The 26,630-nt window shown below is 45.3% G+C and overlaps 1 protein-coding gene, 1 long non-coding RNA gene and 1 other non-coding gene across 5 annotated transcripts in view; 1 reads left to right on the top strand and 2 right to left on the bottom strand.

The window, feature by feature from the left end:
- LOC144298199 (uncharacterized) overlaps positions 1–26,630 on the top strand; it is a 75,685-nt gene that overhangs the window by 17,157 nt on the left and 31,898 nt on the right. For 2 of the 3 annotated variants that reach the window (XR_013365158.1, XR_013365157.1), the window contains exons 5-6: positions 1,871–2,080; positions 14,702–14,819. This is a non-coding gene — a long non-coding RNA (uncharacterized LOC144298199). The remainder of the gene's footprint in view (positions 1–1,870; positions 2,081–14,701; positions 14,820–26,630) is intronic. The other variant, XR_013365159.1, reaches the window with a different exon arrangement.
- LOC144298930 (U6 spliceosomal RNA) lies at positions 6,810–6,916 on the bottom strand. Its single transcript, XR_013365766.1, has one exon. It is a non-coding gene; the product is annotated as a U6 spliceosomal RNA (small nuclear RNA).
- BPIFA1 (BPI fold containing family A member 1) lies at positions 17,835–25,086 on the bottom strand. Its single transcript, XM_077872741.1, has 9 exons — positions 24,963–25,086; positions 22,815–22,989; positions 22,475–22,634; positions 20,888–20,995; positions 20,612–20,761; positions 19,611–19,695; positions 18,915–18,978; positions 18,472–18,548; positions 17,835–18,006 (listed from the first exon to the last, which is right to left on the bottom strand). Exons 2-8 carry the CDS (start codon positions 22,972–22,974, stop codon positions 18,508–18,510), a joined length of 768 nt encoding a protein of 255 aa, XP_077728867.1. The 5' UTR covers positions 22,975–22,989; positions 24,963–25,086; the 3' UTR covers positions 17,835–18,006; positions 18,472–18,507.

The following is a 26,630-nucleotide window of genomic DNA, read 5'->3' as shown; positions in this document are numbered from 1 at the left end:
GAGGGAGAGAGAGAATCTCAAGCAGGCTCCACACACAACACAGAGCCCAATGTTGGGCTCGATCCCATGACCCTGAGATCATGACCTGAGCTGAAATCAAGAGTCAGACCCTTAACCAACTGATCACTCAGGCGCCCCAGTAGGAATATTACTTTTGATTAAATGGTCAGCAGTGGCCAGCAGGTGTGGCACCAATCTTTAGCCAGAGAATTCTCTGGAATCATTAAAGAGATCATGGGGACTGCCTAGTCTGTGGGCTACAGTGGAAAACATTCTAGCATATAATGAAAAGCATAGATCTTCCATGTCCATTTCCTGAGATTTGACAAATACATGTATCTCTATAACCCAAACCCCTTTCACGATGCAGAATTTCACCATCACCCCCAAAATTTCCCTTATGCCCTGTAGCCAATTCCCCTGAGCCCCCACGGGGGTAGGTTATGATTTTTCTTTTAAACCATCTTAACTTACTTTTGTCTGTTCTTGGTCTTCACATAAATGGAACATACAGTGTGTACTCTACTGTGTCTCTTTCGCTCAGCCTAGCATTTCTGATACTCATCCACGTGTTGCAGCCACTGGTAGGTTGGTCCTTTTTCTGGATGCACAAGACTGTATGGATGTGCCATCTGTGTCTTCATTCTCCCTCCTATTTGGCTGTCTCCAGTTCAGGATTATTGTGAATATAGTTTCTATGGAACATTTTTTTTCACTTTTTAAAAATGGAAGTATGGTTGACAGAGAATATCAGTTTCAGGTGTACAACACAGTGATTCAGCATTTTCCTACATTACACAATGCCTTACCATGAATGTGGTTATCATCTGTCACCATACAATTTTATTACAAGATTATTGACTATATTCCTTAGGCTGTATCTTTTATCACCATGACTTATTTATTTTGTAACTGTAAGTTTGTCCCTCTTAATCTCCTTCACTTATTTTGCTTATCTCGATATCCTGGGGCCCAGGAGGGAAGCAGGGGGGCCCACCAGGCACCTCGCTCGAAGTCGCCCACGTGGGATTAGGTTCCTGGGCTAACATTTACTCACTTAGTCACCCGGCCTCCGGGAGAGGAGAAAGGAGAACCAGCAGACCCACCTGAAGGTGGGGGCATCACTGGGTTGGAAAGCTATATTCAGGATGCACTGCCTCACCCCACCCCACCCCTGCTTCCCACCCTGCTTCTCCCCTGGGAGAGGCCATTTCAGACTTTCCTTGCACAGAGAGCCTGGCTTCTGGCCTATTTCCACTCATTCTTCACTGCCTCCTCTTGCCTCCTGAGTCTCTGCCCCCACCAACGGTGTCTCTGGCCTGCTCTCCCCTCCATGGCCTGGCCTCACCTCTGGCCCCACCATTTCTTGCTTGGGGTGACTAGTTGCAGCAACCTCCTCGCTGGCCTCCCCGGGGTTAGGCCTAGCCCCCTCAAATTTGCCGTCTGCATGGTTAGCCATAGCTAGACCCATCTGCCCTCCTGTAACATTAGTGTCATTTTACATTTCTACCTGCAGCATGTGAGAATTCTGGTGGCTCTACTCTGGCACCAGCATGTGGTGCGGTCAGTCCTTTTCCTTTTAGTCTTTCTGGTGGATGGTGTTGATACCATCTTTCCCTAAAGTGTGTCCCTGGCTTGGTATAGCTCTTGGGAGAAAGTCCAGCTCTCAGCCTCAGCCCTGAGTCCTCCGAGGTCCTGACCTTCCCTGGCCAGCCTCCCCTTTAATTTTCCTACTATGTTCACCTGAGCATGTGTTTTTCCTGCATGGATCAGGTCAGTTCATTTTTCTCTGCTTTCATGTGACTGGTTCTCCAGCCTGGAACATGCTCCTACCCTTGCTCACCTGATGACTTCCCAATTGTCTTTTTAGACCTGCCGTGTCACCTCCTTCCTGAGACTGTCCTGGACAGCTCATGAGAGGAAGTCATTTCCTCCCCAGTGCCAAGAAGATGCTTTCCAGCTGTTTCTCCTGCAGCTCTGATCACCCCTTTCTGTAGTCGCTTCACCCTCCAGACTGGCAACTCCACGAGAGAAGACACCCGTCTGACTCATTCCTGTGTTTCCAGCATCGAGTGCAGAGGTGGCTACACAGGGGCTTGGGGTGCATTTAACAGCACTACCAGGGGCAGGGGGCGCCGTGTGTGTCCGGGTGCTGGCCCGAGGGGCAGCGCAGCAGCTCCCCACCCAACAACCCCACAGGGAAAGATCTCTGGCCCTGTGACACAGGCCAGAGAACCGAGGCCTAGGGAGGCCGGGAGGCTTGCCCCAGAAAACAGCCAGGATAGGATGTGTCAAAGAAGCTCGGGTGTCTGTGCATCTTCTCACCACTCAGGCATCTGCTCACCTGGCCCCCACCTATGGGCCTTTTGGCATTTTATTCCTGCTCTTTCCACTCACAGCCCCAAGCTCTCTGCATTACATCCTTGCACTTTCTGGCCTTCACAGCTCCCATTACGGCCTTAGGTGATCCTTTCTACTTATTCATTTATGTGCTGAATGTATGTCGCCCACCCTGGACGATGAGCTCATGGGCACTACAACTTTGTCACGTCCACTGTGTCACCCCAGCACCCTGCCACACTGTGTGGTGCAGTAGGGGCTCCATAAGTGCTGACTGAGAATGGATCAATGGATGCTAGTAGCTGCACTTTCTTTTTTTAATTTAAGAAACAGATTTTAAGAAGATACATAAATAGACTTAAAGATTTGTGCATTTCATGCTATATAACTTTTATCTTAAAGTTAAAAAAACATAAGCAAATGTTGAGCTCTAGTTAATGAAACGAAGCCTGAAGTGTTTAAAGATAAAGCGAACTGCCATCTGCAATTTGCTTTGAAATGCATCAAAAATAGGATGCTTGGATGGATGGAGGGATGGACACACAGGTGATAGGGCAAGCATAGTGAACTGTTCATTTTGAAACTAGGTGATAGACATGTAGGTGCTTATTATGCAATTATTTCAAATTTCCTGTATGTTTGAATATTTTTATAATAATGAAATGTTGAGGGAAAAGTCATACATGAATGGGATAATATTCCACCAGTTACAGAAGGATGTTGAGTGAAGCACAGATATATATTCTCCTGTCTCAACCCACTCCATTGCCTGGAGCTTTCATCACTATACACACTTCCTCATCTATCCTTCCAGAAAGAGCTTCTCCTTTTACAGGAATCATAGAAGGATCAAATTACCTTGTGTTTTGCACCTTGTTCCCCTTATCCTTTGCTAACATGTGTTGGTGATTTTCCCACATCAGATATAGACTTTCAGTATTTCATTTCATTGGACATATCATTCTGTAACTTTTCCCCTTTATGTTCAGTGATGGGCACCTCCCCTGCATGAATTCACTTCCTCCTCATGCCTCCATGGTCCCTTCCAGCTATTTCTACTGAGGCTCTGATCACTGTTAAGGAAGGAAGCATCTTGAGGCATGGAGGCAATTCTCTAGCGAAGGGGGTGGCTGTGAGTCGTTAGTGGCCAACGCTGACTGTAGCTGGGGGTTGGTGCCCAGTAAGGAGGATCTGGGCAGGGCAGTGCCAGTGTGGGTGGGCCATCCATGCACCGCTCAGATTGCCTTGCTTGTCATTCATTTTTTCTTTCTTTCTTTTTTCCCCCAAAGATTGTATTTATTTATTCATGAGAGACATACAGAAAAAGTCAGAGACATAGGCAGAGGGAGAAGCAGGCTCCCTCTGGGGAACTCAATGCAGGACTCCAGGATCAGGACCTGAGCCAAAGGCAGATGCTCAACCACTGAGCCACCCAGGCATCTCACCTTGCTTGTCATTTTAAGTGCATACTCTCTAGGCACGGCTGCTCCAGGATTCTGGGTGATCATTGTTATGGGCTGAATCATATTCCTCCTAAATTCCTATGTTGAAGCCCCAATCCTGAGTATCTCAGACTCTGACTATATTTGGAGACAGAGCCTTCAGATAGGCAATTAAGTTAAAATGGGGCCATTGGGAGGCCCTGACCCCATCTGACTGATGTCCTTAGATGAAGAGGTGATTAGGAGACACAGAGAGGTGTCAGGGGCACAGAGGGATAATCATGTGAAGCAGCCTTAAGAAGGCAACCATCTCTGAGCCAAGGGGAGAGGCCTTGGGGGAACCGATCCTGCCCACACCTTGATCTTGGACTTCTGGCTTTGTGGTTTAAGCCATCAAGTCTGTAGTATTTTGTTATGGTTGCCTTAGCAGACTGAGGTAGGCGTAGCTTGTGGGAAACTCACAATACTAACTAGAGGCCCTGCCACTATGAGTCCTTGACTGATACTCAGAGTCCCCTCCTCTACTATCCATTCGAAATTGCACTGATCTTCTGTGCTTCCGCTGGCCCAAGTGGCTAACCGGCCATCTGAATGGATGCTATCATATCGGGAGCTCGGGGTTGGTCCCTGTTGACAGGTCATATGTTCAATGGCAGTTAACTAGATTAGCCTCAGTGCACCCGATCTTTAAATCTTATTTCTTCCAGGTTCCTGACTAAGCTATTAAGTCATTTGCCTCAGCCTGTGAGACTAAATATTTGGTTATTTTTCTCTTTTCTCAATGTGGATGACCAAGTGCGCTGCCTACAGCTTAGCCCCCGGAGAGGAGTTACTCTCATTGCTTTGCCAATGGCACCCCTGAGCGGGGCTATTGTGAGCTCTGGTTTTTCTCCATCAGCTGGTAATGGGGAATGTTCCTATGGCCGTAGGTGTGAACTGAAGATGTGTTGGTGCAATACTAGGAGGTAACACAGGTGACATGAGCTGCATCATGCAGCTTGATTATGCCCACTGGATCTTCTTAAGCCCAAACTAGACATACCGCTTCTATCTGATGATGGATTGTTGTTGGTCCTGCCTGATTTTATGACTTGGTGAATAACATGCCCGGTGCATGATAAGTTCTGGTCACAGGGTCACTTGATGATGCCCTATGATCAGGTGCCCCTTCTCTACCAGCACTCAGTCACATGTCAGGGGCTGTTTTTCTAATAGTATACAGATTGCTGCTGAAGATAGTGTAGCCTTGACCCAGAATTTTAGCTGTCTTCTCTGTGACTCCCTTATTGGGGTTTGTCAGAAATTCCACGTGGTATCTTTATCAGAGATACTTCTAGTACCATGAAGTCACTAGCATGAAGTAGATGCTCAGAAAAATTCCCTTCTGTGGGGGAATGAAGTTCAGGGCAGGAGTTATAAGTGCCTGTAGGGTATATGTAGGATCTTTGCCTGTAGGTTAAGGTTGCCGGAAAAAATACAGGAAGTTTTTAAAATTATTTTGGCCAGAAAAAATACAAGTTGATTTGAATTTGAATTTTAGATGAATAATTTTTTAGCTTGGTATATTTATTTTTTTTATTTATTTTTTATTGGTGTTCAATTTACTAACATACAGAATAACCCCCAGTGCCCGTCACCCATTCACTCCCACCCCCCGCCCTCCTCCCCTTCTACCACCCCTAGTTCGTTTCCCAGAGTTAGCAGTCTTTACGTTCTGTCTCCCTTTCTGATATTTCCCACACATTTCTTCTCCCTTCCCTTATATTCCCTTTCACTATTATTTATATTCCCCAAATGAATGAGAACATATAATGTTTGTCCTTCTCCGACTGACTTACTTCACTCAGCATAATACCCTCCAGTTCCATCCACGTTGAAGAAAATGGTGGGTATTTGTCATTTCTAATAGCTGAGTAATATTCCATTGTATACATAAACCACATCTTCTTTATCCATTCATCTTTCGTTGGACACCGAGGCTCCTTCCACAGTTTGGCTATCGTGGCCATTGCTGCTATAAACATCGGGGTGCAGGTGTCCCGGCGTTTCATTGCATTTGTATCTTTGGGGTAAATCCCCAACAGTGCAATTGCTGGGTCGTAGGGCAGGTATATTTTTAACTGTTTGAGGAACCTCCACACAGTTTTCCAGAGTGGCTGCACCAGTTCACATTCCCACCAACAGTGTAGGAGGGTTCCCTTTTCTCCGCATCCTCTCCAACATTTGTTGTTTCCTGCCTTGTTAATTTGCCCCATTCTCACTGGTGTGAGGTGGTATCTCATTGTGGTTTTGATTTGTATTTCCCTGATGGCAAGTGATGCAGAGCATTTTCTCATGTGCATGTTGGCCATGTCTATGTCTTCCTCTGTGAGATTTCTGTTCATGTCTTTTGCCCATTTCATGATTGGATTGTTTGTTTCTTTGGTGTTGAGTTTAATAAGTTCTTTATAGATCTTGGAAACTAGCCCTTTATCTGATATGTCATTTGCAAATATCTTCTCCCATTCTGTAGGTTGTCTTTTAGTTTTGTTGACTGTATCCTTTGCTGTGCAAAAGCTTCTTATCTTGATGAAGTCCCAATAGTTCATTTTTGCTTTTGTTTCTTTTGCCTTCGTGGATGTATCTTGCAAGAAGTTACTATGGCCGAGTTCAAAAAGGGTGTTGCCTGTGTTCTTCTCCAGGATTTTGATGGAATCTTGTCTCACATTTAGATCTTTCATCCATTTTGAGTTTATCTTTGTGTATGGTGCAAGAGAGTGGTCTAGTTTCATTCTTCTGCATGTGGATGTCCAATTTTCCCAGCACCATTTATTGAAGAGACTGTCTTTCTTCCAATGGATAGTCTTTCCTCCTTTATCGAATATTAGTTGCCCATAAAGTTCAGGGTCCACTTCTGGATTCTCTATTCTGTTCCATTGATATATGTGTCTGTTTTTGTGCCAGTACCACACTGTCTTGATGACCACAGCTTTGTAGTACAACCTGAAATCTGGCATTGTGATGCCCCCAGATATGGTTTTCTTTTTAAAAAATATGGAACGCTTCACGAATTTGCGTGTCATCCTTGCACAGGGGCCATGCTAATCTTCTCTGTATCGTTCCAATTTTAGTATATGTGCTGCCGAAGCGAGCACAGCTTGGTATATTTCTTGCAATATTTGGGATGTGCTTACGAAAATTACTCATTGTTGTTTATCTGAAATTCAAACTTAACTGGGTGTCTAGTTTTGGTTGACAAATTTGGCAACCCTATTTTTTAGGGACCAAGTGTTTAAGAGCATAGGGTGGTGTGACAGGGCTCAGGGAAATGGTGAATGCATTTACAATCACATTGAGGTGGAGGAAAAAATCAGCATTTAAAGTAATTTTTTTCAAAGATTTTTTTTTTCTTTTTATTTTTTTTTATTTTATTTTTTATTATTGGTGTTCAATTTACTAACATACAGAATAACACCCAGTGCCCGTCACCCATTCACTCCCACCCCCCGCCCTCCTCCCCTTCTACCACCCCTAGTTCGTTTCCCAGAGTTAGCAGTCTTTACGTTCTGTCTCCCTTTCTGATATTTCCCACACATTTCTTCTCCCTTCCCTTATTTTCCCTTTCACTATTATTTATATTCCCCAAATGAATGAGAACATATAATGTTTGTCCTTCTCCGACTGACTTACTTCACTCAGCATAATACCCTCCAGTTCCATCCACGTTGAAGCAAATGGTGGGTATTTGTCATTTCTAATAGCTGAGTAATACAAATGCAATGAAACGCCGGGACACCTGCACCCCGATGTTTCTAGCAGCAATGGCCACGATAGCCAAACTGTGGAAGGAGCCTCGGTGTCCAACGAAAGATGAATGGATAAAGAAGATGTGGTTTATGTATACAATGGAATATTACTCAGCTTTTCAAAGATTTTTATTTATTAATGAGAGAGAGAGAGAGAGAGAGGCAGAGACACAGGGAGAGGGAGAAGCAGGCTCCATGCAGGAAGCTTGACATGGGACTTGATTCTGGGTCTCCAGGATCAGGCCCTGGGCTGAAGGTGACACTAAACAGCTGAGCCACCTGGGCTGCCCTAAAGTAATTTAAGGTAAAAACGAAAAACAACGTATCAGATTTGGCTGGAGGCTCCTAAGTTTGCAACCCCTGGCAAAAAGCTTAGGCTCAAGAGTTTGCTGGAATTTGAATTTTGGATCCGCTGCTTACAAGCTGTATGATTTTGAGCCTTAGAGGCTTCATCGCGTGAGGATTAAAAAAAAAAAAAAACACCTTGCATTGAAAGGGTTTAGCAAGGTGCTGAATAAATATTAATCTTCAAGATGTTTGCTGGGTTACCTTACAGCAGCTCCTCCTAGTGGTCACAGGACATGTGTGCGAGCACTGGTGCAAGGCTAGGATCCTGGGGACTTGGGTGCCCCAGCAGCCAGGCTGGTCAGGCGGTGGAGGACAGATCCCCAAGCTCCCTAGATTCCAGTTGCTCACATTTCACCTCCAGAACTTCTACCACATACCAGCCACCATTAACTTTATTTATTTTATTTTTAAAAGATTCTAGTTACTTAGAGAGAGAGAGAGAGAATGAATGAATAAGCAGGGGAAGCAGCAGGCAGAGGGAGAGGGAGAAGCAGACTCCCCAGTGAGGTGGGAGCCTAATGTGGAGCTCGATCTCGGGACCCTGGAATCATGACCTGAGCTGAAGGCAGATTTTTTTTTTGGTATATATATATATTTTTATTGGAGTTCGATTTGCCAACATATAGCATAACACCCAGTGCTCATCCCATCAAGTGCCCCCCTCAGTGTCCGTCACCCAGTCTCCCCGTCCCCCCGCCCACCTCCCTTTCCACCACCCCTTGTTCGTTTCCCAGAGTTAGGTGTCTCTCATGTTCTGTCTCCCTCACTGATACTTCCCACTCATGTTCTCTCCTTTTCCTTTTATTCCCTTTCACTACTTTTTATATTCCCCGAATGAATGAGATCATATAATGTTTGTCCTTCTCCGATTGACTTACTTCACTCAGCATAATACCCTCTAGTTCCATCCACGTCGAAGCAAATGGTGGGAATTCATCGTTTTTAATGGCTGAGGAATATTCCATTGTATACATAGACCACAGCTTCTTTATCCATTCATCTCTCAATGGACACCGAGGCTCCTTCCACAGTTTGGCTATTGTGGACATTGCTGCTAGAAACATCGGGGTGCAGGTGTCCCAGCGTTTCACTGCATCTGTATCTTTGGGGTAAATCCCAGCAGTGCAATTGCTGGGTTGTAGGGCAGACCTATTTTTAACTCTTTGAGGAACCTCCACACAGTTTTCCAGAGTGGCTGCACCAGTTCACATTCCCACCAACAGTGCAAGAGGGTTCCCTTTTCTCCACATCCTCTCCAACATTTGTTGTTTCTTGCCTTGTTAATATTCCCCATTCTCACTGGTGTGAGGTGGTATCTCACTGTGGTTTTGATTTGTATTTCCCTGATGGCCAGTGATGCGGAGCATTTCCTCATGTGCTTGTTGGCCATGTCTATGTCTTCCTCTGTGAGATTTCTCTTCATGTCTTTTGCCCATTTCATGATTGGATTGTTTGTTTCTTTGCTGTTGAGTTTAATAAGTTCTTTATAGATCTTGGATACTAGTCCTTTATCTGATATGTCATTTGCAAATATCTTCTCCCATTCTGTAGGTTGCCTTTTAGTTTGGTTGACTGTTTCTTTTGCTGTGCAGAAGCTTTTTATCTTGATGAAGTCCCAATAGTTCATTTTGCTTTTGTTTCCCTTGCCTTCATAGATGTATCTTGCAAGAAGTTGCTGTGGCCAAGTTCAAAATGGTGTTGCCTGTGTTCTTCTCTAGGACTTTGATGGAATCTTGTCTCACCTTTAGATCATTCATCCATTTTGAGTTTATCTTTGTGTTTGGTGTAAGAGAATGGTCTGGTTTCATTCTTCTGCACGTGGCTGTCCAATTTCCCAACACCACTTATTGAAGAGACTGTCCTTTTTCCAGTGGGTACTCTTTCCTGCTTTGTCGAATATTAGTTGCCCGTAGAGTTGAGGGTCCACTTCTGGATTCTCTATTCTGTTCCATTGATCTATGTGTCTGTTTTGGTGCCAGTACCACACTGTCTTGATGATCACAGCTTTGTAGTACAACTTGAAATCTGGCATTGTGATGCCCCCGGCTCTGGTTTTCTTTTTCAATATTCCCCTGGCAATTTGGGGTCTTTTCTGATTCCACACAAATCTTAAGATTATTTGTTCCAACTCTCTGAAGAAAGTCCATGGTATTTTGATAGGGATTGCATTAAATGTGTAAATTGCTCTGGGTAGCATTGACATTTTCATAATATTAATTCTTCCAATCCATGAGCATGGAGTATTTTTCCATCTCTTTGTGTCTTCCTCAATTTCTTTCAGAAGTGTTCTGTAGTTTTTAGGGTATAGATCCTTTACCTCTTTGGATAGGTTTATTCCTAGGTATCTTATGCTTTTGGGTGCAATTGTAAATGGGATTGATTCCTTAATTTCTCTTTCTTCAGTCTCATTGTTAGTGTGTAGAAATGCCACTGACTTCTGGGCATTGATTTGTATCCTGCCACACTGCTGAATTGCTGTATGAGTTCTAGCAATCTTGGGGTGAGTCTTTTGGGTTTTCCATATACAGTATCATGTCATCTGCGAAGAGGGAGAGTTTGACTTCTTTGCCAATTTGAATGCCTTTAATGTCTTTTTGTTGTCTGATTGCTGAGGCTAGGACTTCCAGTACTATGTTGAATAGCAGTGGTGAGACTGGACATCCCTGTCTTGTTCCTGATCTTAGGGGAAAGGGTCCCAGTGTTTCCCCATTGAGAATGATATTTGTTGTGGGCTTTTCATAGATGGCTTTTAAGGTGCTGAGGAATGTTCCCTCTATCTCTACACTCTGAAGAGTTTTGATCAGAAATGGATGCTGTATTTTGTCAAATGCTTTCTCTGCAACTATTGAGAGGATCACATGGTTCTTGTTTTTTCTCTTGTTGATATGATCTATCACGTTGATTGTTTTACAAGTGTTGAACCAACCTTGATCCCAGGGATAAATCCCTCTTGGTCATGGTAAATAATCTTCTTAATGTATTGTTGGATCCTATTGGATAGTATCTTGTTGAGAATTTTTGCATCTGTGTTCATCGGGGATATTGGTGTATAATTCTCCTTTTTGGTGAGGTCTTTGGTTTTGGAATTAAGGTGATGCTGGCCTCATAAAACGAGTTTGGAAGTATTCCAACCCTTTCTATCTTTCGGAACAGCTTTAGTAGAATAGGTATTGTTTCTTCTTTAAATGTTTGATAGAATTCCCCAGGGAAGCCATCTGGCCCTGGACTTTTGTGTCTTGGGAGGTTTTTGATGACTGCTTCAATTTCCTCACTGGTTATTGGCCTGTTCAGGTTTTCTATTTCTTCCTGTTCCAGTTTTGGTAGTTTGTGGTTTTCCAGAAATGCATCCATTTCTTCTAGATTGCCTAATTTATTGGTGTATAGCTGTTCATAATACGTTTTTAAAATCATTTGTATTTCCTTGGTATTGGTTGTGATCTCTCCTTTCTCATTCATGATTTTATTAACTTGAGTCTTTCCTCTTTTCTTTTTAATAAGGCTGGCTAATGGTTTATCTGTCTTATTAATTCTTTCAAAGAACCAACTCCTGGTTGTGTTGATCTGTTCTACAGTTCTTCTGGTCTCTATTTCATTGAGTTCTGCTCAAATCTTTATTAACTCTCTTCTTCTGCTTGGTATAGGTTTTATTTACTGTTCTTTCTCCAGTTCCTTTAGGTGCAAGGTTAGCTTGTGTATTTGAGTTTATTCCAATTTTTTGAGGGATGCTTGTATTGCGATGTATTTCTCTCTTAGGACTGCTTTTGCTGTATCCCAGGTTTTGAATGGTTGTATCTTCATTTTCATTAGTTTCTATGAATCTTTTTAATTCTTCTCTAATTTCCTGGTTGACCCATTCATCTTTTAGCAGGATGGTCTTTAACCTCCACGTGTTTGAATTTCTTCCAAATTTCTTCTTGTGATTGAGTTCTAGTTTCAAAGCATTATGGTCTGAAAATATGCAGGGGACAATCCCAATCTTTTGGTATAGGTTGAGACCTGATTTTTGACCCAGTATGTGGTCTATTCTGGAGAAAGTTCCATGTGCACTTGAGAAGAATGTGTATTCAGTTGCATTCAGATGCAAAGTTCTGTAAATATCTGTGAAATCCATCTGGTCCAGTGTATCATTTAAAGCTCTTGTTTCTTTGGTGATGTTGTGCTTAGAATATCTGTCATTTGCAGAAAGTGCCGTGTTGAAGTCTCCTACTATTAGTGTATTATTATCTAAGTATGTCTTTACTTTGGTTATTAATTGATTGATATACTTGGCAGATCCCATATTTATGCCCCATTAGGAGCATAAATATTCATGATTGTTAGTTCCTCTTGTTGGATAGACCTTTTAAGTATAATATAGCATCCCTCTTCATCTCTTACTACAGTCCTCGGGGTAAACTTTAATTTATCTGATATGAGGATTGCTACCCCAGCTTTCTTTTGAGGACCATTTGAATGGTAAATGGTTCTCCAACCTTTCATTTTCAGACTGTAGGTGTCCTTAGGTCTAAAACGAGTCTCTTGTAGACAACAAATAGATGGGTCTTACTTTTTTATCCATTCTGAAACCCTGTGCCTTTTGATGGGATCATTTAGCCCATTCACGTTCAGAGTTACTATTGAAAGATATGAATTTAGTGTCATCATAATACCCAATCAGTCCCTGTTTTTGTGGATTATTTCTTTGGGCTTCCTCTTTCTTTTACAGGGTCCCCCTTAATATTTCTTGCAGAGCTGGTTTGGTGGTCACATTTTCTTTCGGTTTCTGCCTATCTTGGAAGCTCTTTATCTCTCCTATTCTGAATGAGAGCCTTGCTGGATAAAGTATTCTTGGCTAAATCTTCTCATTTAGTACCCTGAATATATCCTGCCAGCTCTTTCTGGCCTACCAGGGCTCTGTGGAGAGGTCTGCTGATAATCTAATATTTCTCCCCATAATTTAGGGATCTCTTGTCTCTTGCTGCTTTAAGGATTTTCTCTTTATCTTTGGAATTTGCAAGTTTCACTATTAAATGTTGAGGTGTTGAACGTTTTTTTTTTGTTTTTTTTTGTTTTTTTTTTTTTATTGGTGTTCAATTTACTAACATACAGAATAACACCCAGTGCCCGTCACCCATTCACTCCCACCCCCCGCCCTCCTCCCCTTCTACCACCCCTAGTTCGTTTCCCAGAGTTAGCAGTCTTTACGTTCTGTCTCCCTTTCTGATATTTCCCACACATTTCTTCTCCCTTCCCTTATTTTCCCTTTCACTATTATTTATATTCCCCAAATGAATGAGAACATATAATGTTTGTCCTTCTCCGACTGACTTACTTCACTCAGCATAATACCCTCCAGTTCCATCCATGTTGAAGCAAATGGTGGGTATTTGTCATTTCTAATAGCTGAGTAATATTCCATTGTATGTTGAACGTTTTTTATTGATTTTGGGGGGGACATCTCTATCTCCTGTATCTGAATGCCTGTTTCCCTCCCCAAATTAGTGAAGTTCTCAGCTATGATTTGTTCAAATATGCTTTCTGGCCCTCTGTCCCTCTTGGTGCTCTCAATTATACATAGATTTTTTTCCTTCTGAGGCTATCATTTATTTTCCTTAAACTTTCCTCATGGTCTTTTGTTTTTCTCAGCTTCCTTCCTTGTGAAGGCAGATACTTAACTGACTGAGCCACCCAGGTGCCTCATCTTTATTTATTTAATATTCCCCCTTTAAATTGTCTTCCTACAAATTCTTTGATGCTCCCTTTAAGAGGGGGGACTACTTCACCCCAGGGACTGTGGATGGATTTATCTAGAGACCAGATACAGCCTACAGAGCCAGACAGCCTGGGTTTGCATCCTGACTCCATGTTTACCAGCTGCGTGTCCTTGGGCAAGTGACCTCATCTCTCTGGGTCTCAGGCTTCGCAGTGAAGTGGGGGCAATAACAACACAACCCTCCAGGGCTATTGGATTAATGAAATTAACCTACAACAAATGCTTAGAGCAGAGCCTGGCACCGAGTTTGGGGCTCAATACAAATCTGCTGTGGCTCTTCCTGCCTCTCCTTGCAATGCCTGTGGGGGTCATGGGATCATGTTGGGGAGCAGGGTGGGGGTTGGAGGGGGAGGGAGATGGGGATGAAGGACCAATCCTCTGATCTCCCTTCTGTGGGTCTGGCTACCTTGCTCCTGCTCCAGCCCCACCTGCCCCAGCTGGTGACTTCAGGGACTTAATTTACCTTCTCTGTGTTTCTGTAAAGAGAGGCCAATCGTAAGAGTACCTCCCTCAAAGGGCTGTGTGGAGGATTAAAGGAAGTGATGACAAGTAAAGCTGCAATTGCAGAGATTATGAACCAGAACTTCATCCTGAGCCCTTTCTGAATTTCTCACTCACAGAAACCAAGAACCATCATGAAATAAGTACTGCTGTTTAAGCCACTGAATCTTGGGGTGGTATGTTATACAGAAGTGGTAGCCAGAACATGAACATGAGGGGACCCCTTTAGACTGTATTTTGTGACAGAACAGGGAAAAGACCGAATGTGTGCCATGGTCCATCCCAAGTGAATGCAAATTGCCTCTTAAGTGGTTATCTGGTGGGGACTGAGAAGAACACACTTGCCAGGTAAATAATACATACCAGGCACCAGAGGCTGCACTCATCTGTTCTAGTAAAAATATTATGACCAGGAGGGTTCTTGGTTAAGTCACTGGTAGTCCACTGTTATGTGCCGAAAGCCCATCTGGTTATGCGGATTGGAGAGTTGAGATGGGTGGAAGGAAACTTCCTTTACTTTGTCTTTCCTTCAGAATGAAATGAAAACCCTGGACACAGTGAATGAGGTGGCTCTCTGAGGGGTCTGAAACATAAGTGGCAGCAGGTGGACCAAGGAAGGGAGTCATACCTGAAAGAATGAATGACTCACAGGTGAGTTTCCTGGGTTTTTCTCCCTCCCATATCTTTTGTCCTGGACTCAAGAGCAATGTGAGGCATGGAACTACACACAGGCGTGAATACAAGAAGTTCCAAGAGAAGTCCTCTCTTTCTGATCCCAAGAAGTAGGAAGGGGGTCCCCTACACATAAGACAGTGAAGGAAATCCTCTTTATAAAAACACCACCTGCAGAAGGTGGGTTGGAATTTGAACCTAACTGGGTTAGCCTGAATCTAACTGGGTAATTTGCATGCTAACCCAAACCAACCCACCCCAAACATTCTCCATAGGATTTAAGTAAGATCCAGTCTCATAACATGATGTTAAAAATGTCTAGTGCAACTGGGTGTTATGCTATATGTTGGCAAATTGAACTCCAATAAAAAAAATAAAAAAAATGTCTAGTGCAACGACACATTGGAGATGGATCCAATCTGAATGAGAGGAAGAAGAATAGCTGAAAGAAATGAACAGAGCCTCAGGGAGCAGTTGGACTCTAGCGAGAGGTCTATTTTCATGTCACAAGAGTCTCAGAATGAGAAAAGAATGGTGTGGGAAATAAATGTGAAGAAATAATGGTTGACAATTTTTAATGAAGTCTCACTTTCTGGATGGTGGTATGAGAATCCTGGGAGGCCCATCCTCCAGGGAATCAAACATAACTGGTGAAAAGTATAAAAACCTCAGACTTCCCATCTCAGCACCAGCATGTAAAGAGCTTGGAGGTGAATACTCCCATCCTCACAACAAGAAAAGAACTCAACGTGGACAGTCAGCCACTCTCTTCGTCCTGTCAGGGAATGGAAGTCAGAGGGCAAACTGCCATCCCCTGGTCTGGAGAGATAGGTGAACACATCGAATTACAGCCAAGATCAGCTTACCTGAAGTAGAGGCTGCTGGGTAGGAATACTTAAAGTGTAATTATGACAAATTGCTGAAACCTGAGTGTAGACTGGCTTGAGAGTTAGAAACTCCCAGTCTTTAGATCTGTCATTTTGACAAACGTCCTTGGAAAAGAGGCTGTTTATACTGGGTGAACTCTGAGTCAAATAAAGAGAGCCTTGAGAGTAGGATCTTCCAGGGAACTAACGAGGCAGATCAAATAATGATGGTATTCTGGGGATGAGGTTTTGAGGTTGTTCCAATACTTCCTGTCCAGAGGCTTCCAGGCTACTGATTTTCACCAAGACTATAGGCTTTGGGTTTTCAAGTCTTCTATGGAGAGTAGGAGATGGGACTAGGGTAAAAGAAGACACCACAAAGCACATTGTTCTTACCAAGATTCAGCAATTTTTATTGAATAAACACACCCCAGATTGCTGCAAGCCTTTGGTTAATTTCAAGAGTTCTGAAAAAGCTGGTTCTAACAATTTTAATTTTGGAGGGGAGCAGTGGGAAACTAGTATTCAGAGACAGGCAGTGAATGTGTGTCCAGAAGGGAAAGCAGTTTGGTCAGAGGGCAGCAGGACCAGGGTTGATGGTACCAGGTGTGTGTCTGTCCTTACTCAGCTTGATTCTTGGAATCTCAGCCAAGGGGGACACTCAGTATTGACCTAATGCCTGCCCAAAAGAGGACTTAAGAGTAACTAATGCCTGGACTCTTCTCAAACCCTGTCAGGTCCTAATTGCTAGTTTCCAGTCTGGAAAGTGGTGCTTCAGATCACTTGACTAGGTAGACAGACATTCATGATGATCATTCAGCTGCTTAGGAAATGTAACTATTCATCCTGAGCCCAGAAGTATTCTAGTTCTGTGGCTGTGGAAAATTCTTCCTTCCATTCCCTTGCCAGAACACACATGCTGGTTTCCTACAATAAACTTTGCAGTTCTGAACTCTAGGCTGTCTTCCCACTATGCCGTATTGGCTGGTGACAGCAGTAGGTGGGGATGGTGCTAAGTCTAGGCATGTTGACACATGTTTGACAAGGGTTGAGAAACACCAACCTGAATCTGCTCCTTGTCACAAGGTCAGTGGGGTCTCCTAGAGCACAAGGGAGAAGTTTTCTGTGCAGTCTGGAATGTTTCAGCCCTTGATTTGTCTTTTTGTCAAACTGTGGCTTGTGCAAGTCATTCACATATATCTCAAGGCCTCAGTACCCTCATTTGTGTAATGACATGGTTGCACTAGTCTTTTAAGGGCCACAAACAATGATGGCATATTTAGTTTTTATTTGAGGGGACAACCTTCCCCAGCCTGAGTAGTCCTGTTCTTTATTCTTGTCTCCAATTTTTCATAAATCTTCTTTGCACTCAGTCTTTCCTTCCTTTAATCCTTTCCTCTTCTCAGTTTCTGAAAATCAGGCTTCTTCTTCCAAAAATAGGACTCTCACCCATGGCATCAATAATCTTATCATATGCTTCTCCAATGGCCCTTCTCTATGTCTATGAGCAATGAACAATGTGGACCAGTTTGTCCTGCCTCCTACACTTCCTCTTTGTCATTTTTCATATCCTCTTGCTGAGAAAACAGAAAGGAAGTCAGTATGACTGGATGCCAGCGAGCAAAAGAGGAATGGTGGATGATTTGTGTATCCATCGGGTTCCTGGATATCTCCCCTGGGTCTCCCAGGCACTTCCTTCAGCATGGCCACAGCTGAAGGCATAATCTTCCTGCTGGAATCACTTCATCTTCCCACATCCCCAGTCACCTTCAGACTCCTCTACCTGAGATATGGACAGCAACCTGCACCTCACCTGCTCCCTCACCTACACTCAGGTCCACTCCTGAACATCTCTCAGATCTGATGTTTTGCTTCTTGTGTGGTAGACTTGTGTGTCCTCATCTCTGCCTAGAGTGTTACACCTACCTTCAACCCCTCGTACACTCCTCCTGAGGACACTAGAGCAGTTACTCTGAAATCCCCCCTCCTCTGAACATCTCCGTGTCTAGCTTAAGACCATAAAGTTCTACAATGTAAGCTCCACACTCTGTTCTATGGCTCCAACCACCCAGGCCAGGGCTCTTCCCAATCTATTAGCCCTCGAATGAGGGTGAAGCATGACAAGGTCCCCAGTGCAGAGAAAGAGCAACTTTATTTGGTGAAGAACATGGGCTGTAACACATGTTTGGTGGGGAAGGAGGGAGAGTGGGGTTTCCTTGGAGAGAAAGCTCCTCTGGTCCACAAGCAGTGGCCGTGTCACTGTCCAGGACATGGGTCAGCCTTCTGTGAGCCCTTGGAAGCTGGGAAGAGAGTGGATTGAGCAAAGGAAATTGTTCTTTTGGGAAAAGCCACCATCCAAATGGAGACTCGAGGTCACTGACTCTTGTTGGTATGGGCCCATCATCAAACATGCCCTCCAGAGAAGGGGAGGGGGCTGAGACTCTAAGGCTAGGGTCTGGTCTTGTCTCAGCCACAAGGGAGGCCTAGACTTGGGGTTCGGGGACTCTTTCTATCCACATGTACTTATGTGTGTGTGTGTGTGTGTGTGTGTGTATGTATCCACAGCCATGCATGTTTCTCTTTGTGGCTGTGTTGTGGTGCTACCTGAGTCTCTCCACCTCCATCAGCATTTCTGTAGACTTCTCTGTGCATCTTTGGGAATGTCTACATGGCTCTTTGTCTCTCTTTGAACAGCACTTGTCCCAAGCCCCCTGCTGCCTCCTACAGCAGCACCCAAATCCTGGGGATTGGGGAAAGGCACTCACCAGTTCAACAGTAGCCGGGTCCCTTTCCCAGAAGGCTTAGACCTTGATGACAAATTCCAGCCCATGGATCAGTAACTCTGGAAGATGCAGGCCAGAATGACGATCTCAGTGTGAAGGAGTTGAGGGATATCCTACACTCCCCCTGAAGCCTGGGGCTGGGGAGCAGGAACTTTGGTCATCCAACTAAGCTCAGGCAAAGGTTGACAGGGACAATCCCTCGTTCTACCAAACAGCCCAGCTGTTCTCAGTGTCAGGGCTGATGAGGGAGGCAGGGCCCAGCCCTCAACATTATCTGGATAATTCAAGGCAAAAAGAAACCTGAAAAAGGGAGAGCTGAGGCTGGAAGGATCTAGCTCTCTCCTGTGGTGTGCAGGGATAGAGCTCCTTGGGGGAGATCGCTACTTCTGAAGAGGGAGAGAGAGGCCTTGGGAAGGGGTACTTACCAGCAATGGAATGTACCAAGGTGACGTCCAACTCACTGAGAACCTCATTGACCAGAGGGCATACCTGACCCAGGGAGCAAAGAGAGGCATTGGGCAAAGCAGTACCTGGAGGGAGGCCCTGGGAACTGCAGCAGCCCCAGGATGGATTCTCTGGGGGAGATTCTCTGTCATTTTTCTGTGTCTGAGACTGTTTGGTTCTAAGCCATCTCACAGATAGATGCTTACACATTCACACGGGCAGAAGGAGAAATGGAGGCATGTACGTGAAGTGCCCAATCACACACCGAGCCAGGGTTCACCATGTGATATGACACCTGTGTGCCATAATAGGGCGAACTGCTCCAGGAGGGGTAAATTTCGAATTGTAGGAGGCACCCAAGCATAGGCTGTAAGAATGCCTGTCTATAGCCACAGTGGGAGTGGACTGGAAGATTCTTGGGGCAGGGGACAGTTCCTTTCAGCTGTGGTGTGGACATGCACAGGGCTCAGCCCAGAGCAGGATCCAACCACTGCAATTTGCAGGATAGAAAGAAGAAACACGAACAAGTGAATCAGTGGACAGGTAGATGATAGATGGTATATACATAACAAACTGAGGGGCTCAGAAAAGCTTACTCCAGGGCCTTCTTTCAGCCCGAGAAGCTCTGAGACCCAAAGATCAGGAGCTGCCACTCCCTGCCCCCCGCCCCCGCTTACCTCGCCCTGTACCAGCTCAGGAAGGACTTTATTCAAGAAGCTGCTGAGACTGTCCACAAGACTTTGAACAGGGAGGGGAGCAAATCTAAAAGAAAAAAAAATCCATGGGGTGGTGCAGAGGCCTGGGGATGGTATGTGCGGCCACTGTGCCCACATCAGTCTCAGTACTAAGTGACCGAAATGGGGCCTTGTCCACTCACACCCTTGCGCAGCAAACACCAGGGCGCCTATTCACAGGGAGTGGCACCCTACACAGCTTTGCACATGATAGGCACGTGTAGTTTAAACACCTAGTTCCAGCAGACACTAGGAATTCAGTAGAATTCCTATACATGGATGAACAGTGCTTAGTATATACTTGTCATGAGGGTTCAGTGAGATGATACATGTGAAACACAATATATGTGTTTAGGAAATGGTAACCATGATGGGATGACTTCTACATATTATGTATAATTCATTCTCCCTTTTAGCAGGTAAATGAAAGAAGTAACCCAGGTAGGCTGCATAGCTATTTTACCTCATACTGGGACAAAGCACTTTCATACTTATTATCTTAGTGGATTCACTCAAGAACTCCAATGTAGCTCTCATCTTACAGTTATCAGACCAAGCTGAGACTCTACGTGGGGAAGCACTGTCCAAGTTCATACAAGAGACTCTATGTGGGGAAAGCACTGTCCAAGTTCATACAAGAATCTTTCCACCTTTGCATGCCCCTCTGGTCAATGAACTTGAACTCAGATTTTTTTATTGCCTAATGAGCATAAAATTGGCCAGCCCAGCTAAGAAGAGATAGTGGCTATTTACCCACCCATTTACCTATCCATCCATCCATCTATCCACCCATCCATCCATCTGTCTTCCCTCCCTCCTATTCATTTTCCCACCCTCCCATCCTCCCACTAATCCCCACTCCCATTGTTCCATCTTCCCAGCCATCTAGCCATCATCCCATCAATATTGTTCCTGGGCAGGAGAAGCCACCCCTCTGGCCTCACCCATTAAGCAGGGAGATTTGCAGGCTCCCAGGGGAGTGAGTGCAGTCACCAAGAATCAGATGAATCTTCCCCTGATCATTTTTCACAGCTAAAATTTCTGCAGTGATGTTTAACTTCACAGCCAGCTTTACCAGACTGCTGGTCAGGGGCCTGCAGAGGAGAAAGTTTGCTGCATTTGCATCTGTCAGACTCCCAACACCTCCCTTATGGCTACCCATGGTCATCAGGGTCTCCTTTGGAGAGCCACCCTCCCATCTTCCCTTGGGACTCACTCACGTATTCACATTGAGGACTATGCCTAGAGGGATGGTGACATAGAGACGATGACCATCAGGGCTCTGCACAAGTCCAAGTTCCAGCAGCTGGGGGTTAGTGATCTTCAATCTGTCCAATAAGCAACATTGGAAGGAGGAATATTAGTTCCTTTGGCCCCAAACCTGGAAACCACCTTTAACCCAACTGTACTCATTCCAGAAGAGGAGCTACCCATGAGGTGAGATGGGGGAGACAAGAGTGGCATCTTGCAGCAAAAACCACATGGTTCTGAGTCATACCATTGATATTGTTCCTGGGCAGGAGAAGCCACCCCTCTGGCCTCACCCATTAAGCAGGGAGATTTGCAGGGAGATTAGTGTTTCCCAACTTCTGCACTAGGTCAGATCCTGACACACCATGGCCCTCTCCTCATCTCAAGTCTCTGAGGTATTCAGGGTGGAGGCTGTGTCTGGATTGTTTGTATTCTGCACGCCAACTCAGAGTCTTACAAATAAGGAGGCTACTCCATATTGGTTCACTTTGTGGATGGATGAGTAGGTAGGCAGACCCATGGGAGAGTAACTGGTCATGTGGAAGAGAGGATGGACAAATGGATGGATGGATAAATGGATGAATGGATGGGGATGGGCAAGTGGAGTAACCATCACCTTCAGTGGCAAGTCAGTCAACAATGATTACCATGGAAATCAAGGAGCAGGAAGTAGGAGAGAATGGAGACAGAGGATGGAAGCAAGGCTCTTCCATGAGCCGACCTCACAACAACTGTGGCAGGTGATTACATTGTTTCCAGTCCTCCCGACAGTTTTTCTCTGTGGGTACCATGATCTCCATTTTACAGATGGAGAAACCAAGCCCAGAGAGACCAAGCATCCTATTCTCTGGCACCCAGCAGGTACGTGGTGCATTTGGAAATCAAACTCAAGGCTGTCTGTCTGTCTCCAAGTCAGGGGCAAGCATATGGGTGGGTGGGAATTTTAGAGATGGCTTTGATCCAGTCCTATCAAGGACCCAGCTTTGGAAGCTCCCTGGCATCAAGCTTCCCATTATTGCTATACTTGCTTAGAGAGCTCTCAGGAGTCTCATGGGAAACCCCACATCAGACTGTTCAGTGGCCATTACATTGAGGATGTCATCAAGGAGAGTAGCTTATATTTTCTTGTTTACATCAAAGGCCACCTGTGTTCTCCATAGGTGAGGAGAACAGAATTACCACAGTGCAGTGGAAAGGCCTCGCCTTTGAACTTAATTAGACCTAGATCCCTGGCTCTGTACCACTCTAGTTGTGTGAGCACAGGCACATTTCTGTGCTTCAGTTTTACCATCTCTAAATTGGAGATTAATTGCACTTTAAAGCATTGTCATAAGGACTATGGATGATGCTGAGGACACAAGATATGCTTCAGGACTGGGGGCAATCACTGATTCAAGAGGACTGGTGTTCTTGCCAGGCTGTGGGAAGGATCTCACACGAGTCCTGGCCTCATGTTCAGACCACCCCTCTCTCTCTTCTGGGGCCACTGCCTGGGGGCCCAGATCTCCAACAGAGATTTTCTGGTGTGTGGAGGACCAAGGCCTATGACTACTCACTCAATGATACTGTCCAGGAGGGGGACCATTGAAGTCAGTTTCCCAAGCAGGCCCCCAAGCAGGCCACCAGAAGTGCCTCCTCCAGTCTTCAGGATGTTCAAAAGTGGAAGGTTTTCGAGAATGTCCAATAGACCCCCAGAGAGCAGGCCACTGCTGAGGCCTAAAAATGGGTACAGGGGTGGATCCTTGGGGGTCAAATCTGATAATTACAGATCCTCAGCCCCTCACCCCCAATCATCCCTGCCTCCCTCCCTGCATCGAACCATTGGACACACACACACACACACACACACACACACACACACACACACCCCTGAAAGAGGTTGTCACAAACTCTCACCATCTGTTAAGTCTCCAGCAAGATCTGTGGGACTTGGGTCCTGGCCTGGAGTCGCCTCCAAAAACAGGGTATGTTCCAGGGGCAAAGACAGGGCTTCCAGCAGGGTTGTGGTCTGGGCCAGCAGCCCACAGAAGACAATGAGGCCCCCAATTTGAAACATCTTTACTTTTGGTATCTGTGGACAGAATGATGGGTCCAGCTAGCACGTATATCAGAGAGGAATTCGTCCACCATCTGCCCCCGACCTCCAGAACACCAGAGAGTGAATAGTAATAGCTAACACTACCTAGCATTTCCTCTGGGCCAGGCATTCATCTGCGTACTTCATGCTCAGTAATTGATTTTATCTTAACCACCCCCGAAGATGTGGGGATTTATCACCTGCATTGCACAGGTGAGGAAAGGACAGTCTAGTGAGTTTAGGTGACTTCCCCCAAGATTGTAAACACAAAATAGGGACAGGATTTGAAGCCAGATTTGTCTGACCCAGAGGCCTCTGTTTAAATTCAGTGACCATCAGATTTACCCTCCATTTGGGCTTGCTTGCAATGGCCTGAATCATTGCCCCTAGTTTTCCCTCTTTAGACAAAGCAAATGAAAAAGCTGAGGGACTGAGCTTCTTTGCCATTATCTCCATTAAAATCTTTTGGCCCGGACCCAGATTGCGATGATTTGTGGAAGCCCTATTAAATCACAGAATATCAGAGGTCACATGTTCATAGCCACCATCTCATCCAGACCAATGCTGGAGAGATCCTGGAGCCATTCGAAGTCCTCATTGCATAACAAGAATCAAGGGGCCATGGGATGCCTAGGTGGCTTAGCAGTTGAGCATCTGTCTTTGGCTCAGGGCCTGATCCTGGGGTCCCGGGATTGAGCCCCACATCGGGCTTGCATGAAGCCCTGCACGAAGCCCTGCATGAAGCCTGCTTCTCCCTCTGCCTGTGTCTCTACCTTTCTCTCTCTCTGTGTCTCTCATGAATAAATAAATAAATAAATAAATAAATAAATAAATAAATAAATAAAATCAATCTTAAAAAAAAAAAAAAAAAAAAAAGAATCGGGGCCAGAAAGGGGTAGTGACTTCCCCAAGGTCACACAACAATTTGATGGCAACTTGGTGGTTGGAGATAGGTCTCTGACCTCTTCAAATGTACACCCTGATCTTTTTTTTTTTTTTAAGATTTTGTTTATTTATTTGAGAGAGAGCAGAGAGAAAGAGGGAGAGAGAGAGAGAGAGCACAAGCAGGGGTGAGGGGCAGAGGGAGAGGGATAAGCAGGCTCCCTGCTGAGTCCAGAGCCTAATATGAGACTCAATCCAGGACCCTAGGATCATGACCTGAGCCAAAGGCAGACACTTAACTGAATGAGCCACCCAGGAGTCCCCACACTGTCTGTTCTATACCTTTCTCTTCTCTCTCAAGCTAACCTGAACAAAATTTAGGTGCAACCCCTGACATCTGGCTGCCTTTTGCACTGTTTCCTCCCACATATCACCTCCTCTCATAGGCCTATTTGGCAGCCAGCAAAGGTGTTGAAAGCTTCTTTGGGCAAAATTCCATCAACTGGCTGATTCAGACAAAGCAGCACTATCGTTGCTGTGACTGGCTGGAATCGAAAGGGCTTTCTGGTCCAAAGAGCCAGTTGTGGCCTCCCTGGGGAGGTCAACTTAGATTGCATTCTCTGAATCTCTTTTGGGAAACAGACCTTTTATGAATGCAATGGAAGCTGAGGACACTCTTCCCAGAAAAGTGCATCAAAATGTACAAAATGAGGGTGAATTTTAGGTGGTTTGTAGATGATGGTCTGAGTCCACAATGGAAACCTCAAGGTAAAATTCCTGCCATAGAGATTTTGATTTAGAGTAAGAAGAACATGCTCGTGAGCGAACCTTCACACACAACCACATGCTCCCCATCACCACCAAATCCTCTTTTCTACATTTCCACATTCAAACCTTACATCAATATCACTGGTCTCTCAGGGGAGCAGAGTAAATGGCCATTCCTATTCCTCTGAAAATCCCTCTGAAAAAGACTCCAAGTGAGCAATCCTAAATGCAGCCAGCCAGTGCCCACCCCACAGCAAGGAGCCTGGCAGCCCTGCCACCCAGGATGGCGGAGCAGGTGTGGGATGAGCGGATCTCACCTGGGCTTCTCAGAGGTCCTGGTGGCTCTCCTGCTCTCCTCTTCCCTCTCCTGCTTGCTTCTGCCACGGAGGTAGCGTCTTTTATAGTGTGCAAATCAGGAAATGTGCAATCAGATGATGCGATCGGATGCTGGGTTTCTAGATAATTCAGAATTCTGTGATTTGGTGGTGTCTTTCAGGGCTCTCCAAAGTAAATAATTGCCAATCACATTAGTAGGTGGGACAGTTAAGCTACTTGATGGACAAGTTAAACAGAGAAAAACTTGAGATGGGGATATTACTCAAGACTTCATGGGTTCATGAGCAGAGCCGAGGCCGGGGGCCCACGCTCCGAGTCAGCCTGGCATCACTTTTGGAACATGGGGAGAGGCAGCCAGTGGGAGCCCAGGGAATGGGCCTCAGTCTCATAGTGAGGCTGTTTTCCATTCCTGGTCCAGTTCTTTTTTTCCATTTGAAGGATTCTTGCTCCCAGTGTCCAAAGCTTCAAACTGATTTTCCTACATCTGGGGTCTCCTCTTTTCCGAGTCTCTCTATAGCATGACAGTCATGTGCTGGGGGCTGTCCATCCTCATCAGAACTCTAGGAGGGAGGGCAGGCGGCGCTCCTCCTTTGTGAGAGCAGAAAACTGAGGCACCGTGGAGGCAAGGGCCCGAGACCCAGTGAGAATGGGGCAGTCAGAACTGCTCGCACTGGATGATCACAATGAAACACTGTCAACAGCTAACACTCGCTGAGCCCTTGCTGAATGCCAGCCTGGCTCTGTTCTTCACAGACAGCAACCCCACAAATCCTCCCAATGTGTGGGCTGGGAATGAGTACCCCTCTTTTACAAGGGGAAAACTGAGACTTGCAGCGTGAGTGGACGCGTCCAGATGTGCGCAGCGGGCCTGGGGCCAAGACCTTCACGCCGCAGTCCATTCTCTGAATCGCTGTGCTGAGACGCAAAGACACCCACCGTTCATTCACTGCCCGTTTTGCTTTCAGACATGGCATGATCCCATGACATTTCACTTTGATATCCTGGAAAAATCTTTCCAGGTTGCCAGGCCAGAAGGATGCTGTGGCATCCCAGTCTCTACCCTTACTTTATCTTCTTCCCTTCTCCAAATAAGGCATTTGTCCCCACTCCTTGGGCCTTTGAATCCGTTTTGCAGATGAAACCATTGGGACATTGAGAGATCAAGGTCTTAGACTAGTGAGAGCAGCTCTTGCCCTGCAATACCTAACATAAGTAAAAGCAGAAAGGGGAGGAGGAAATGCATATTATTTATGGGGCACCTACTATGTGCTGGGTGCTTTCCCTGTTTCAACCTCGTCTTCATCAGCGGTGGTTGGGATGGTTGCCCCTCAAATATCAGATAGGGAGACTGAGGTTCAGAGAGGGAAACTACTTCCCAGGGCGCACAGCAAGTGAGTGGTGGAGTCAGAACTCACTCCCGTGTCTCATATCCCTGTAATCAATGAGCCGTGCTGCCTTCCCTCGTGCCAGGCTTTCACTAGAACTGCTCTCCTTCCTGGCAGAGTCTGGCCGATGCCTCTAAGGGGCTAGTGCCATGGCTCTGAACTCACTTATCCATTGAAATATTCTCTAGACTCTTCCCATGGCTTGTGTGTTGTCAGTCATCCTCAAAGGGGTCTCACTGTTTTGTTATCTTGGAACAACTCCTA

This window comes from Canis aureus, chromosome 26 (genome assembly GCF_053574225.1).
Source record: "Canis aureus isolate CA01 chromosome 26, VMU_Caureus_v.1.0, whole genome shotgun sequence".
In the NCBI taxonomy this organism is placed as follows: domain Eukaryota; kingdom Metazoa; phylum Chordata; class Mammalia; order Carnivora; family Canidae; genus Canis; species Canis aureus.
Note: the sequence above shows the minus strand (reverse complement) of the source record. Positions and strands in the feature narration are given on the sequence as shown.